Source organism: Schistocerca americana, chromosome 5, assembly GCF_021461395.2.
Source record: "Schistocerca americana isolate TAMUIC-IGC-003095 chromosome 5, iqSchAmer2.1, whole genome shotgun sequence".
NCBI lineage: Eukaryota > Metazoa > Arthropoda > Insecta > Orthoptera > Acrididae > Schistocerca > Schistocerca americana.
In genome coordinates this window covers 235,636,108-235,653,868 of record NC_060123.1, presented here as the reverse complement: position 1 = coordinate 235,653,868, position 17,761 = coordinate 235,636,108, and the positions used below count along the sequence as shown (strand labels likewise).

The 17,761-nt window shown below is 35.8% G+C and overlaps 1 protein-coding gene across 1 annotated transcript in view; it reads left to right on the top strand.

The window, feature by feature from the left end:
• LOC124615980 (fatty acid synthase-like) overlaps positions 1-17,761 on the top strand; it is a 394,674-nt gene that overhangs the window by 25,820 nt on the left and 351,093 nt on the right. The window contains exons 2-4 of the mRNA XM_047144185.1: positions 7,739-7,887; positions 8,935-9,087; positions 12,955-13,125. Of these exons, the coding sequence (XP_047000141.1) occupies positions 7,743-7,887; positions 8,935-9,087; positions 12,955-13,125 (469 nt within the window). The 5' untranslated portion in view covers positions 7,739-7,742. The remainder of the gene's footprint in view (positions 1-7,738; positions 7,888-8,934; positions 9,088-12,954; positions 13,126-17,761) is intronic.

The window sequence follows — 17,761 nt, the reverse complement described above, 5'->3', positions numbered from 1 at the left end:
ATTGAATGTTGAGTGTGAGGAATATTTAAAGAAGCTGGAGAAAATTAAAACATGGGAGACAGTCATTTCTAAGTTTTCACCGAGTTTTGGAGGCGAAAATACTTCAGAAACAAGGCAATTGGTGAGTCTCGCATCAACAATATAAAACAAATTGGACATGTACCACATTTTCATCTTTATTGAACGATTAAGCGTGCAAAATATACTTCATTTAAATGAGTTTTATTTTTTTATTTTTGCGATCTGCCATTGCAGTTGCCCCTCTGTGCTCATAAAATAGTGTGCAAATTTGGCATGACCACTGTACACATTTCTTTGCATTTGTATTGGGCCTTTAACATGTTATGTAAACCACAAGTAGTCAAAGCATTTTCAAATCTGTTTGCAAAAAAATTGCTCTGAGCACTATGGGACTTAACTTTAGAGGTCATCAGTCCCCTAGAACTTAGAACTACTTAAACCTAACTAACCTAAGGACATCACACACATCCATGCCTGAGGCAAGATTCGAACCTGTGACCATAGTGGTCGAGCAGCTCCAGACTGTAGCGCCTAGAACCGCTCGGCCACCCCAGATGGCGTCTGTTTGCATCTCAAGCACTTACAAAATTGTGCAAACCAAAACTTGCTTGTGCAATATATCATCAAATTGTGGAGGTACCGGTACATTCAAAGATTGATGAAAAATTCTTCTATTGTCCTTCAAAAAATCCCACGAAATTCAAAAACAAAAAAGAATCTTCCATTGCCCTGTTGGATCGAGCGGATGTCACATGACAGCCCTTCAAGTTCACCATTGAATATTTCACATATTCTGACTGAACATGCTGAGCTACCATGCTGGCAATGAGTAAGCCACCACGATGTTTCAACAACTGTCAAACTTACTGTTTACAAATCTTATTTTGAACTAATTGTTTTGCCAGAAGTTGACAAGTTCACAGTTTCAAAGAAAATGGAAACATGAAGAGCTTCCAAAATTGCAGCGAATACACCAACTGAAGGTATGATGATCTGATCCTTGAATTCATCTGCAAAAATGGCTATCAGAGTTTAGCAACTTGTTGATACATGGCCTCTGTCATCTTTGATATAGTGTGATCATGTCTGAGAGGCCCACGAGAAAGACAGGCCATGGCATGTACATCATAGCATGTGACACAACAGCTCTTACGAGTGCCAGCAGCCGCCTCTGGTGGGGAGTGAGTAACTTTCAGACAAATTTAGTAATTCTTGACTGTATGTTTAAATACACACATGGAAGTTCTTGCTAACACATGAAAAATTAAGACCCTTATTGGCCACTTCTCAGTTGGATACTGATTTCCCATGGGCCCTGCATGGATTTGTGCATTCATAAAGTGTGGCGGACAAGCTGACTAGTGCGATGTCACAAGTTCATTGCAGGGCTCGTAAATATTGCTGGCCTCGATACATGTCATAATGACATAATGTGTGACTTTACCAGAGTGCAATGAGACTCATCCTTGGTGTTGTGATATGAAGCCACCCTCACATTCACACTTTTAAAAAATATATGCATTTGTTGAATGCATGATGTTTGGTGTCCCTGGAGCAGTAGGAGTCCTGGAGGTAGTACCTCCAACCAGGAACCCTCTGTTATTTCTTGCCCAAGTATTCTCTACACATGGGATATGGTTTCTGTATGCACTATGTGCCTAGAAAAATTGTTGTGCTCTGTATGAAACGTAGCAAAAATTGACTAATTATATTAATCTTTCATGAATTCGTTAACTACATCTACAGCTACACTCTTCAAACCATTGTGAAGCACATGACAGATGGTATTTTACATTTCACCAGTTATTAGGACTTTCGCACATTCCATTCATGGATGGAGCAAAGGAAAAATTATTTCTTAAATGCCTCAGTGTGAATCGTAATTAATCCAATCTTCTCTTCATGGTCCTTAGAGGAGCGATATGTAGAGGTTGTATTGCATTTCTAGATTTACCACTTAAATCTGGTCCTTGAAACAGACATTCTTGGGATAGTTTGCACCTATCGTCAAGCACCTGTCATTTTTCTGTGACGCTTTCCCACTGGTCAGACAAACCTATGGTCATTTGTGCTGCCTTCCTCTGCATACATTCAATATCCCCTGTAAGTCCTATTTTGTACAGGTCCCAAACACTTGAGCAATATTCTAAGTGTTTTGGAAGCAGTCTCCTTTGTAGACTGGTTGTATTTTCCTAGAATTCTACCAACAAACCAAAGTCTGCCACTTGCGTTACCTGTGACAGACTTACAATGTGTGATCATTCCATTTTATATCCCTAAAAATTGTTACACTCATTTATGTGTATGATTTGAATCAATCCATTCATGACTCTTTGATATCATACTGGTACTCAAAGAATGCATTTTTTTGTTTTCATTTTTTGTTTTTTGAAGTGAAGTGCAAAGTTATACATTCCTGCATCACTAGAAACAAGTTGGCAATCTTTGCACCGCTTTTGGAATTTTATAAAGACCAGATTGAATACTGTGCAGTTTTTCTCAGACAGTCCTTCAATACAGCTCAATGCATCTGCTAAAAATCTGTGTTTACTATTAATAATGTCTACAGGATCATTACTGTGCAACATTGAAAACAAAGGGTCCAAACACACTCTGTATTTGATGTCATATTATGTCTGAGCTCAGAATATGTTTCGTGGATCATTTCCTCTATCTTACCTTTCTTGCATATGGGTGTGATCCGTACTTTCTTCCAAACACTGGGCATGGTTTTGTGTTTGAGAGAGCTACTGTATATTATGATTAACAGAGGCACTAGCTGAGCTGAAAATCTACAGGATCATTACTGTGCAACATTGAAAACAAAGGGTCCAAACACACTCTGTATTTGATGTCATATTATGTCTGAGCTCAGAATATGTTTCGTGGATCATTTCCTCTATCTTACCTTTCTTGCATATGGGTGTGATCCATACTTTCTTCCAAACACTGGGCATGGTTTTGTGTTTGAGAGAGCTACTGTATATTATGATTAACAGAGGCACTAGCTAAGCTGAAAATTGAATATATAATCTGTTAGGGTTTCCTTCAGGCATTGTATTTTGTTCAGTTTTAGCAGTTTCTAATATTTCTCAATGCCACTGACACTAATATCTATTTCATTCATCTTTGGAGTTGTGCAAGAATTTAATTAGGGCCGGAGTCTTGAATTTTCCTATGCAAAGGAACATTTTAAAATTTAGTTCAAGATTTGTACTTTTGTTTTGCTACACTGAATTTCAGTTCATCACTCAACCATAACTGGTTGGTCACTAACTTTGGTGACACTAACAGCTTTACATAAGATTAAAATTTCTTTAAGTTTTTATTTGTAAGACATCTTCTGATAATACTCTGCTCTGGTAGTCATTGAAGGCTTCACACAATGCTCTTTTGACTGCTAAACACTTTTCAGTCAGAATCTGTCTATAGCCGTGCACTTTGTTTTTGTGTAGTCTCTGTTTTCGTACAGTAAGTGCATATCATGAAGTGTCCATGTTTTCAAGAGGTTTTGAATACCACTTTTTAAAAAAGTGCATCATTTCATTAAAAAAGAACTCTTGCTTCAATGTCATAGTTGATACAGTCATTAAACATATTATCCATAGAACAAAATTATCTGCTTCCTACGCCTACTGTCATTTTTCAAAAAAACCTTGTTTTGATACCTGGAACTGTTCACAAAATGAAAGGGATTCAAGTTTTAGGCAATTCATCCTGTACAAATCAAAGTATGGATAAAATGCACATCACCCTGTAGTATTATTACTTAGCAATGTGCACTAACTATAAGACAATACATAGAATAACAATGCATTTCTTTTTAAAGCAATGCAAATCATCCTCAGCTTCTTACATTAATATGTTAAGTGCCAACTGCAAGTTATCTTGTACTTGACAACTTGCACAAGAAGAATTCATGTGTAAAGCATGGTTCGAAAACACGCAAATGCATATGGTGTACATGTCATTGCTGTCAGAGACAGGTGCAAAAATTTGCCTTGGAGTGGTGAAACAGAATTATCTTTTTACATTGGGAATAAACTACTGGTAACTGAAAAATGCCTAAAAACTTCATATACATAATGCAAGCGTTATTCATAATTAATAGTGAAAACTGACATAGATAAAAGTATTCAATAATAAAAGCAAAATCATTTCAGCAATCAGGGTTTTTGAAATGAGCAATTACTATGATAATTATTCAATGTGTGGTTATGAGCTGCCATTGACTTCAGTATGAAATATATGCCTATTAGTACATACTGAAATGTGAACTTTTTGATCAAGCCTCCAGCCTACCTTGTAGTTTACAATATGGCTGCAGCACATCACATGTCACGATTTACTATATGCTGATACCTGTTATAGGAGATGTTTCACATGTCACTCTCATGTTTATATGCTGGACTCCTACATGCAGTGAGTTACAAATTTTTTCAAACATCTCTGGGTCATCTTGTGAATGCTGATGTGATTGTACAGTTCACTTCACCAGTTCTTCAAGCATGTTATCAGAAAGGTATATACTTCACTTTTAAGATGACCTCAGGCAGAAAAATCTAGGGGATTGGAATCGTGTGATCTTGGAGGCTCGACTTTTCCATCATGGACGATATTGGCACATAGAAGTCAACTCACATAAGCTGAAAATGTGCTGCTGCTCCATCACGCAAAGTAAAATTTTCCATTCACTATTCTGAGTTAGTACAGGCACTCATGCAATCTCTCTCCTGTCAAAATTCATGCCTCCAAAATCATAGTCTGAATTTTTGGTGTGATTCAGGGAGGTCTTCCTGCCAGAGCCAGGTCAAGAACATTTTTCCACACAAGTGGCTTCTCATTTGCCCCCTCCCCCTCCCTCTGATTGTAATATAACATTTATGAACTGATAACATTGGCATTGAGTGGGAAAATAATTTTGCCTGTTATGTTATGTATTTTTAAACACATTACTATGTGGGTCAAAGACTATATGTGACTATGATGTAGGTTTGATGTGCACTGCATGCTCTATGTGTTCATTCCTCATTTATTGTGTTTTATTAACTTCATGGAGGAGTATTATTCAAATTGTGTTTTGAATAGAATAAAGGTGTGATCGAGGTGAGTCTCTAGTGCCGATATATGATTACTAAAATGTTAATTATAAGGAAGAATTATTATCTATCTTTATTGTGTACTGTAGCAAGCAATACTTGGAATGTTGAGAAGATTAGAATAAAAGCTGGACCTGTGGAGCTGATGATGAGGCAACTTGAGTTCTCTGACTTTTTATTCCATTAATCTTCTATAAGACATTACAGTACTTTGGTACATAGTGGTAAGGAGCTTGAATGCTGTGGTCGGGCCAGCTGTATGAGGTCTATGCATAATCCTAGCCCACATAGCACTACTGATCCCACAAATGATTAACACCACCCATTACAATCTTTCTGTTTTTCAGGTGACTGTGAATATCTGCAGTTAATCTGACCATATCATCACTGACTTTGCTTAAAATAATTACAACTAAAGTTAGGTAATTAGTATTCATTCCTTTTTCTTGAACACTTTCATGCATTTCAGTTTTCACTACCAATTGTGATGTGCACGTTATGCAACAAATCTTGCACTTGGGTGCCCCCTTCTGCTTGCCATTTGCAAAGCTCCTCTAATGTCAGATACATTGTTGAATCCCTGTAAATGCAAGACTTTCAGGCTGATTTCAGAGTAGTTTTGTCGGTAAGAACCATGCCATCAGTCCTACCATACATGAAATTCAGGCCCACTTACTTTTCATTCCTTTAAAGTTCTGTAAGATTCCATTTCACATTTTGATGTTGCAGATAGTCTATAAATGAGGTAACGAATCAAACTATGGTATATGAACTATTTTACATAGTTTCTGCACCAGAGTTGATCATTTTGGTTGTAGCAGCTAATGTGTTAAGCCAGATAACCAACAGTTTTTTTGTGGGAACTTTCATACATAATTTTCACAAGAACACACATGTTGCATGGAGTACTGTGAAAAATGACTCATCATTTTTTATGGTTACTGGTGGCCTTTATTTTGTACTCCAATGATTGTCACTGGTTGTATGATATTTAGGTATAACAGAGATGTCAGTTTTGTGACACTTGTGTAGTAGTATTATTGTGGAAGCAGATTTTTCAAAATTTTAATTGACCTTTGCTGTCACTTGAATTGTAGTAATTCCACATTACACAAGATAAATCCTCTTCCTTGTTTGACCCAGACAGCTGAGTGTGACTTCATTCATCACTTATTTTGATCAATGCTGTCTCAATTTGATATCTACATACTTTCATGACCTTACACATTGTGCTCCTTGGTGCAGTGGTCAGTGGTTAGTTGCCAGGCTATAACTTCAGAAGTCAATGGTTCGATCACAAGTCGAAATCTTTGTCTCTTTTGCAGTATATTTGTGAAAGATGTGAAATGTAATGTAAAGGGTTTAGCTAATAGAGTTGTTGGTAATGTCGACATATGGCTTTCAGATAATGGATTAATGGTTAACTGCAGCAAAATGTCAAATATACAATTTATGACGTGGTACTCTTGTAAAAGCAAAATTTTACTGTCCCAAGTTGACAAATAGTCAGTGAAGTCGACCATTTTACACTGTTAGAACTGAGGATAGATGAAAAGCTTTCTTGAAATAAACTCAAGGAAGAGCTCCTCCAGAATACACATAAAATATCAGAATTAATGACAAAATGAAGCTCACACTTTTTTAGCTACCTCTACCAAATGAAAGTGGACAGGATAACACATAAACTATTTCTTTATTTATGAAAAAAGAAGTTGACAGTTGCTTCTGTCAAAGAAATAAAAAATAAATAAATAAATGACTGGAAGGAAACAAAATCAAAAGCAGCAAACAGACACTCTTCTAGAACTAAAATCCTCAGCGGAAAAAGCTACCAAAGTAGTATAAAATTATAAAAATTGGAGAAACATGGATAAAACGAAGAAAAAGGCAACATGGCAGGATGATGATGAAGTACTGAAAAAAAAAAAAAAAAAAAAAAAAAAAAAAAAAAAAAAAAAAAAAAAAAAAAAAAAAAGGAAATTGGGGAATGGAACTTGGTATGTGATCCCATTTTTTCAATGTGTAGAATGTTTGGAGGTGGCCCTGTTATAAATGGCATTCAGCAATATCAACCTGGAGACCTTGTCTACTGAGTAGTGCTGCATTTATGTATTTTTGTCAACTCATTTAGTTTTTGGACTCTTTGTATATGTGCTTGTTTGACAGAATTACATGTCACCTTTTTAACCCTTATGGGAAGAGCAGTGGATGTTATATAAATGGCATCTAATGTAGGAAGGAGGTATCTTTGCTTCTTTCTCTAGTTGGGCCATGTCATTTAATCTTTATGATCTTTTTCAGTAATACATGAAGACTGGTTTGGTGCAACCTTTGATGCTAGTCTACCCTGTCCCAGTCTCTTCATCTGCATAGCTGCTGTAGCCTATATCCACTTGAACCTGTAGTCAACCTGTAGCCAAGCCTTCTTTATCCGCTTCATTCCCTCCATTATGCAGCTGACTATTTCCTGATGACCTATCAATGTATGTCTTCTGTTAGTAAAGTTTTGCACTAAACCTAGCCTAGTGAAAATGTAATATGAAAAAATAGAAACTCTGGAATGAAATAAATAGATGATTTATTGTGACTGGGGTTATTAATTCTATATCTTGTTGCAGCACAATGGTAAATGAAACCCTTGAAGAAGTTGTGATTTCTGGAGTGTCAGGTGTGTTTCCATACAGTGCCAATGTAGATGAGCTGGCTGATCACCTTTTCTCCAAGACTAATCTTGTAAGGAGTGATGACTGCCGCTGGAAGGTGCCAGGTAATACATAGCCTACTCTAGACAATAATTGTTAGATTTTTGTCATAGAAGTGTAATAGCTGAAACAAGATTTCATTGTAGCTGGATATGTACTGCATGAAGTGAATAACTAATAATGGTGCCATATTTCCTTTCTATTCATGATCCAGAATTAAATACAGATTCATAGTTTTATTGCTCTGTAAGCACTACATCTTCTTTGTGTACAGCAAAAACTAATGAGTGTGTTTAATGGAAACTGTGATATTGTGGCTGGCACACATATGTTTGCTGGCATATCCAAACAAACAGCAACCGGCACTCATACTGGGAAGCCCCACTAAGAGAAATGGAATGAAGTTCAAATGTAGTTCCAGATTTCCCACTATGTTTTTTTAAAATACCAGAGGGCTATAATTAAAGTGCAGCTGCTCACAAGGTCCAGTGCAGGCTATAATATTGTATAGCTGAAAAACTTGGTGGATATGCTAATGCATAATGCAGAACTGATTAGTTCCAATTTTGGCCACCAGGTGCATATCTGGTGCTGCATAGCATCTCATTGACGTCTCCAGAGCTCATATTGAAAAACTGCATAAGCGACTGTTAATAATAAAATCAAAATTACACTTTTCTCACTTCTTTGACCTTTCTGCCCATGGCCCATTCATTATCCATTACATATGGAAACATTTCTGTATGTTTTTGTTGCATTAAAAGCACCAATTTCCATGTGCTAGCAAAAATTTGAACTAATTTTTTTCCAGCATAAATCATTTCCACGTTAACACATTAGAATATCTGCCAAGTTTCACTGCCTTACAATAATTACAACCCACACTCGATCTCTGTGAGTAACTGTATTTAATAATAACCATCCTGTATGACAGTGACTAATGATTGATGATAGCTACTTAATGTTGCTACATCTTACTGTTATATTCTTCATTCAATTAAATTATTTTTAGTTGCTAATTTACTGAGAGTTTCCAGAGGAAAAATATTGAACTTAGCCTATCTTCTTCGCTGTATTATGTTTTGTAATATTTGTTAACCATTTTCTTCCAGAGAAATCCATTGTGCCTCCAGCTACAGGAAAAATACCAGCTCCTGCTGCATTTGATACAGTACACTTTGGGATCCATAGGAAACAGACAGAATCAATGGACCCTCTTTGTTGCCAAGTGTTAGAAAGAGCGTTTGAAGCAGTCATAGATGCAGGTAAACAATTTTAATCATAATATTTTGCAAGCAAATATATTTTAACCATAAAAATTGTCCTTATTAGAAATTTATTATGTAGATAAATTAATTTTTATTCTTAAAGGTAGGTTGTTTGGATCAGGGTGGTTGTAATTTAATCTGACCCCAAAGAAATTGAACTTTTTAAACCCATTAAAAAAAAGAAACAGTAAAAGTCAACTATATTTCATTATGAAATTTTAATTATCTTACAAAATGTTACATACTTAGTCTTACACAAATTAATATTGATGAGATGCAATTGTACTCTTGCTCTCTCACACATCATCATTAAAATTCTGTGTCTCTGGACAAGTTTTGAAAACTTCGAGAGGTGTAAGATATACAAAAGTTATCTTTGAAGGATGATACAATCCAGTAGCTTGAGAACCAAAATCAATGTATGAATGCAGACATGTATACATCTTGCTATATTGTCCATACTAGTAGATGTCTTCCACACTATTTGCCAGTTGTCCATACAAACTAACCTACATACATAAAAGACTAGAAGATTCATTTACAATTGATAAGAAAAAAAAATACATACTGATTTACGGTTACAGAAGGTATAGGAAAGTCAATCCCCTTATTTACAAAAACACTGTCTTTAGCAGTCTTGGCTAACAATTCACAAATATCAGACACAACACAGATGTAGTTGACAGATTGACAGATGCTCGAGTACATTACCCAGCACCCATGATCCCTTTCGACTGGTCCAGCAGGGTACAGCCAGTGTGGGGAATGGACCCGCCCACATCTTTCAGTTTCCTCCTTAGAGTTCTCATAATATGCTCCAACAGATAGGCAACTTACTGTCTAGCATTCATATCAAATCCTGAAACATTTGTTTGTGTACTAAATAAACTGTTCAATACCTTCTTCACATCACACAAAATATGCTCTCCTTAGTCATTTTTCAAATTCAATTATATGGGATTTATGTCAGTTGAGATTAAAAAATGTTCACATATGAAACATCAATAAACAGAGTTAAATGCAATAAAAAAGGAACTAATAAGGTATTACACACATATGTGTTATGATGCCATTCCTAATTTTTACAGTACAAAATATGAATATTGTTTCATTTCAAAACTGTAAAAAGATCTATTCATTTAGTCTCATGGCATATATGTATCAAATTCTAAAGCACAAATCTATTACAGAACATAATTTTATAGTGTATCATAGATTTTTAACTCAGTCAGTAGATAAGATAGAACTTTAAAATTCACATCATTTTACATACTAAATTCCAGACAATCAAAATGAACAATGGAAAATCCAGGATGGAATGTGACAATATTATGAGAAGGAAAGTTGCTACTCACCATATAGCAGAGATGCTGAGTTGCAGATAGGCACAACAAAAAGATTTTCACACTTAAAGCTTTTGGCTAATGGCCTTTGTCAACAATAGACACACATAAGCATGCCAACGCAACTCACACACACACGACTGCAGTCTCAGGCAACTGAAACCATACTGTGAACAGCAGCACCAGTGCATGATGGGAGTGGCAACTGGGTGGGGGAAATAAGGAGGCTGGGGTGGGGAGGGGAGAGATAGTGTGGTGGGGATGGCGGACAGTGAAATGCTGCAGATTGGGTGGTGGGCAGTGGAAAGGTGGGAGCAGGGGGGGGGGGGGGAGGGGGAGGGAGTAGTTTAAAAGGAGAGAAATAAATAAAAAATAATAATATAAAATGAAATAAATAAAAAAAAAAAAAGATTGGGTGTGGTGGTGGAATGATGGCTGTGCTAGTGCTGGAATGGGAACAGGGAAGGGGCTGGGTGAGTGAGGACAGCAACTAATAAAGGTTGAGGCCCGGACGGTTACAGGAATGCAGGATGTATTGCAGGGAAAGTTCCCACCTGCAAAATTCAGAAAAGCTGGTGTTGGTGGGAAGGATCCAAATGGCACAGGCTGTGAAGCAGTCTTTGAAATGGATATCCAGTTTGTTGATGGCCATTCATGTGGACAGACAGCTTGTTGGTTGTCATGCCTACATAGAATGCAGGATAGTGGTTGCAGCCCAGCTTGTTGACCACATGGCTGGTTTCACAGGTAGCCCTGCATCTCCACTATATGGGGAGTAGCATCTTTCCTTCTCATAATATTGAGAAAATTAAAACACATTTATGTAGTTTTATGATTCTACAATTAGATTTAAGCTCAGTCACTGGATGTCAAATGATACACAATTACATAGTTTTAGAAATCTATAGACATAGTGTATATTTTCTTCTAGACTAAGTGTCATTATGCATCCATGTTCATAGGTATTGTCCTCTATACTAAACATTAATAGTATTTGACAATTGAATTACTTGCTTTGCTTACCCATAGCTCCTCTTATTTTTACACCTACAATGGGCATTTCTACAAAATTCTTACTATACTGGAGCTCATCTATAAATTGTTCAGATATGTCACAAATTGGGCTACATGTATCAATCAAACAGTTTGCATCCCACTGACCAATTTTAATCTTAATGTAAGGACAGTTACTTCACAGCTTTCATTCACATATACATCAAGAATACCTCCTAATTCAGATCTAATACAGTCATCAACTGTTTTACATACATCAACAACACTGTTTTCTGCCAAGAGAAGAAATCATTAGTATACAGTACATCAAAATTCTCATTACTTTCACATTCTGGTTTGTGATTAGTATCTATGTCACTATAATTAAACATAGCATCCCAAAACTTTTGATCAAAACATAAATGAGAAATCTTATATTCCTTCTGTTCAACTTCAGATACTTGTCCCACATTATTAATACTGTTATTATTGTTTAATTGTAGGTGTAAATTGGTGGTCCTGTACTTGCTGTGTTTCCTCATCCCAAAAGTGACTTATTTCACACTCTAACTAATTTTTCCTTAGTGCCAAATTGTTATTTGCCTGTTTTCTTTTTTATGAATAGGCACTTGATGGTGGAAGTTAGCCTTCTGAAACGTGTAATTTGGTGGATAAATTAATTCACAGTGGTGGAGATTGAACATTCCTTTTGTCACTGCTTATAATGAAACATGAGTAACAAATCATACTGAAAAGTTAACCCATTGTTAACAAATGAGCATTGTGTAATGATATTTCAGTAATGTTGATGTTGTTGTACTCACAATTTGTTCTGCCATTCTGTAAAGCTATTTATGATCATGATGCATAATCATAGCATGTGAAAAATTTTCACAGACACTTCCTCCTTTTGTATAAATCTCAAAAAGGGGTAACTATTCTTAATAACTGTAATAGATTTCTGGTAGAAACAAAAAGGGTAACTTAGGGCATAGATATATTTACAAAAAAATGAGTTGTACCTCTTTAAGCATTTAAAAAATATATTTGAATATTTGGGTAACAGAGTTACAGTTGCTCTTATTACCTACTAATAATATTTTTTGTGATAGAATGTGGCTTCATAATGAATGATTGGTCATTAAGTGATAATGTGATAACTTGTAAATCTGGAGATTCTTAATTTTGCCAAGACACCTTGAAAGATCAAAGAACATTATAATTCTTATATGCTTAATAAAAATGGTGGTAATAATAACAAGTGATAGCTTAATGCATAACAACAGTGTGTTTTAATTATTCTGACTTTTTTGTTTAGTGTTGACTTGTTAAAGCTCTTCAAAGATGCTTCATACTATGAACATATTATATGTAAGACATTTTTGTCTTTAGTCATTCACAATTTGCAATTAATTGACCGTAAGTATATGGTATATGTGTATGAAGACTGGGTTGTTTTTAGAAACTTGCACTAAATTTAATATAGATATATGGGCACATACATTCAAAACTGGGAATGAATTTTCAGGTATGAATCCAGCTGAAATTAGAGGGACAAATACTGCTGTATATATGGCAACGGGAATGAGTGATGCAGACAATGTATTTGATTATGAGGCCACTGGTGATGGCTTTGGTGTAATGGGACACAACCGTTCAATGATTGCTGCAAGAGTTGCTTATTATTTTGATACCAAAGGTAAGATATTGATTGGATAAATTGAATGCCTGATTTTACTGTTTCTTTAAATGTTGGTTAAGTACTGACGGTGACGATATGGACAAAATCAAAACAGACCCGTTAAAAACGTGTGTGTGAGAAAAGTTACAGAATGAATTCAGAATAGTAAGAAAGGAACTTGAGTATTCGAAAACAATTATATGTTTGCTAACAAACGAACTACAGAAGCGAGAATCAGGCAACATAGAAATGTGCAAAAACTACAGATTTGATGCACCCAACATAAATCACGATTCACAACACAGTGTGCATACCACAACACAGAACGCAGTTCAAAAAGGAAATCAGTCTATGGGTGCAGCAATGAAAATGCAAACCTTTGCTCCTGAGAGTCAGTCAGTGAATAGGAGACCCAAAATATTCGTTGCCTCAAATAGCCATGGCAGAGACTGTGCAAGAAACATTTTAAACTTAGCTTCAAATAAATATGATGTTGAAGGGAAGGTGATACCAGGTGTCCCCACTAGTGTAATACTAAAATAATGCAATGACCTACATAAGTTGACAAGTGAAGATCTTGCAGTTATCTGGGCAGGGGCTAACGATGTAGCAAAGAATGAAACCAAGTTGGCAATTCGTTCACTACATAAAGCCTTGTCAGCATTACAAAATACAAATACAAAAGTGATTGTAGTTGGTTTACCACGTAGACATGACCTGCCTGAATGGTCTTGTGTAAACCAAGAAATTCAATCTGCAAACAGAAAACTAAAAAAAAAAAAAAAAAAAAAAAAACAGTGAAAGGCTTCCATAACACTTGTTTTATTGATACTCCTAGTAACAAGGAGCTTTATACAGCACATGGACAACACCTTAATGCAACTGGTAAAGAACTAATTGCCACAAGGATTTATGAACCAGTGGAAACAAACAGGAAAGTGTACAAAACAGCAATAGAACTTAAATGGAAGGATACTGAAGTCTCAGATAAAGAATCAGTGAGAATTGTTATTGACACAACTCCAGCACAAATAACAACAGAATCCTTAAAAGTGAACTCTGTGGGGAGAGGACAATTACTCAAGCAATAAACTTACCCAAGAGGACAGTGCAAAAGTTTGAAGAAGCAGCAAATAAGGTGGCAGGAAAGAAGGCACCATATAAGAAGAGAGACCTACTTGCAAAAAGAAGAACAGCAAATCAAGCGCAAGGCATGAGAATACCAACACGTGGAGTATGGCAGTCAACCCGCAAAAAGAAACCACAACCGAGGGACCAGGATTTTTGGTGGGATCAGCAGTGGTTTCACAGACGAAAGCAGTTAACAGAGTGAGTCATCAAGTGGATGAACAGGTATGTGACTATCATAACGCACATGATCACAGTGCATCAAGATTAAAGACATTAACGGAACCTACAACTTCAAATATAAAGTCAAATTGCTCTCAGAGGAATACAGACAGAGACAAACTACTTACTTTTCTACAAGTTAACATACGTTGTATTAGAAATAAAATTTTAGAATTATAACATTTATGTAACACTGAGCATGTAGATGTTATATGTGTATCTGAGCACTGGTTAACACAAGAACAAGTAAATGTGTTCATTCCCCAAGGGTATGTTGTGGGAGACATGATATGTAGAAAACAGAGAAAGAGTGGTGGGGCGGGAATTTTTGTCAAAGAAGGAATAATGTTTTCCAGAATTGATGTATCTACATACTCCTCAGAGCTAGATGGGGAGTTTAGTTGTGTAAAACTAATGAATGAAAATATAGTGGTAGTTAGTCTATATAGGTCGCCAGATGGTGATGTACATTTGTTTATTGAAAAATGTGAATTAATAATTAAAAAAAATATTGAAGAGTAACACGAGAATTGCTACATGTGGTGATTTCAACATAGAAATGGTAAACACAAAGAGACCAGTTGCTAGGACATATTTGAATATGCTAAGGTCATTAGACCTCTATTGTACAAATAACTGTGCCACACGTAAGAATGCCTGTATAGACAATATTATTGTGAATTTCCATAGGGAGGATTTTACAGTTAGACTTGCAGGAACTGGACTTGCAGATCGGAGCCACTACTCCTTACCCTCTGTAAGAGGCAGCCAGTTAAAACTGAAGAATCTAAAGTAGTAGTGGTACGAAGACAGAAGGAAGAGTACATAAATATGTTTGTTGATAGATTAGGAAGTGCAGATTGGGACTTTATATATAATTGTCAATCTGGAAAAAGGGAAGCTGAAATTAGCTTTGGTAACTTCTTTAAAAAGTACACAGATTTATGGTATTCTTGCTCACCAGTAAAAAAAAATTAGATATCCAAATGAAATGAAAAAGAAAAGTCTGAACTGGTTCACACAAGAGCTAGTAGAAATTAGAGGAAACTTGCATATGCTGTACCAGATGCATAAACAAGCCTCTGACCAAGGGGCAGAACAGAGTGTGAACATTCATAGGTCATATCTGAAATGCAAAAAATACTATAAAGCTAAACTACTTCTGGCAAAAAAGCAAGCAGTGGAGAACTATATAGAAAGAGCTCCCAATAAATGCAAGGCAGCCTGGCAAATAATAAAACAAGAGAATACACCGAAACGCACAGAAACAGCTCTGCTTGATCCTGAAGAATTAAACGAGTACTTTTTAAACTCAGTTAAAGAAATAAGTAACAGTATCAAAGCAACAAATTCATCTGCAATGAACCTTGTTGGAACACCAGTGCCTGTTAACCTGGCATTTCAATGGAGGGCTGTCACACCTCAGGTTCTAAAAGTATGGACTGTTATTGGTTATCAAATAACATAATTAAAAAGACAATACAATCAATCGCCAAACCATTAGCTTATATTTTTAAAAAAATGTGTAGAATTTGGAGTTTTTCCGGATGCACTCAAGGTATCAAAAGTTGTCCCAGTTTTTAAAAAAGGAGACAAACATCTCCCCCAAAGCTACAGACCAGTCTCCATTGTTCCAATATTCTCAAAGGTATTTGAGGCGCTGATACACACACAAATAAGCAACTTCTTTGAAAAACACAATATCCTATGTAACAATCAGTTTGGCTTTCAAAAGGGGAAGAACACAACAGGGGCCATCTTGGAAATCATTGACCAAACCTTAACAGCTTTTGAAAATAATAACATGGTATCACTGGAATTATGTGACCTAAGCAAAGCTTTCGATTGCATTCCTGATGACATACTACTGGGGAAACTAGAGTTTTATGGGGTGAGAGGGAGCACTTTATCTGTGATAAATTCTTATTTAAGTAACCGAAAACAATTCGTTTCAGTCAGAAATTTAAATTCTTCCATCATGGAAATCAGCACAGGTGTACCACAAGGGTCTATCCTTGGACCCTTCTTCTTCATTGTCGCTATTAATGATTTACCTAAAAATATAGCTCACCCTGTTGTGTGTTATGCTGACGATACAACACTACTTACCACACATCAGAACATTTCAGATCTGAATAACCTAACAAAAGAAACACTAGATAAGGCCCTGGACTGGTTTGCAGCCAATAAGCTCCTATGCAACCCTGACAAAACACAACAACTTTTAATGGGAACATCAAATGAAGTAGGCAATAAGTCGGTAAAACTCTTAGGTATTCACATTGACTCAAAACTATATTGGGAGGAACATGTCAATCTTGTATGTGAAAAAATATCTTGGGTGGCATACCTTCTCTTGAAACTAAGGGAGGTAGTGAGCTTGGAGTACCACAGGGTGACATACTTTGGGCTATTCCAGTCACATATTTCATATGGTCTTATTATATGGGGGCACTCCCCTCACATCAAAAACGTATTGAAATTACAAAAAAAAGTCATACGTATAATATGTAAAAGAGGTCATAGGGAGCACTGTCGTCCTCTTTTCTCCAGACTCAGAATACTTACAATTATAAATTTATACATCTATGTGTCTGTACTCTATATTAAAAATAATATTTCAGAATTTATTGCCAGAAAGGAAATACACGAACACAACACCAGGGCGAACGGTAATTTAGACATACCGCGCCACAGATTAGCGAGAACAGGAAATTCCCACAAAGTTAACCCACTCAAAATGTTCAATAAACTGCCAATTCATGTTCAGTCTATGGATACAAATTCTTTTAAAATTAAGTGTACAGCTGGCTGTCAGATCATCCATTCTATGACATTAAAGAATTCTTTGAGATGCCTGAGGAGAATATAAGCATTTAAAAGTTGTCTGTAGTTAAACATATTATTTTGTGCTGTGGTTAATCATGTGTAATTACAAAGTTTATACTATAAACAATAAAATACCTTATTATATTAGATTATAAGATAGCTTGTTGCGTTAGCTTTTAAAAGCTATCCTTTGTAATTTGGTACACTGCCATGCTTCAAATGTATTTATAATGTATTGACAGAAGTTTATTTTGTTATTCTGTATGTACTAGTACATCTTGTATGACGAAGCCAATATCATTGTAAAATGATCTATGGTGAAAAAAATTCTTGAAATTCTTGAAATACTGTCACGATTTAACATATGGAGGTCATAGTCAGTCTAACAGTACTTTTGCTAGATTTTTTTGAAAAGTGATTATCTTCAGTTTCACAATATTTTACTTTGACTAACAATGTCATGAAAAAGCCTTGC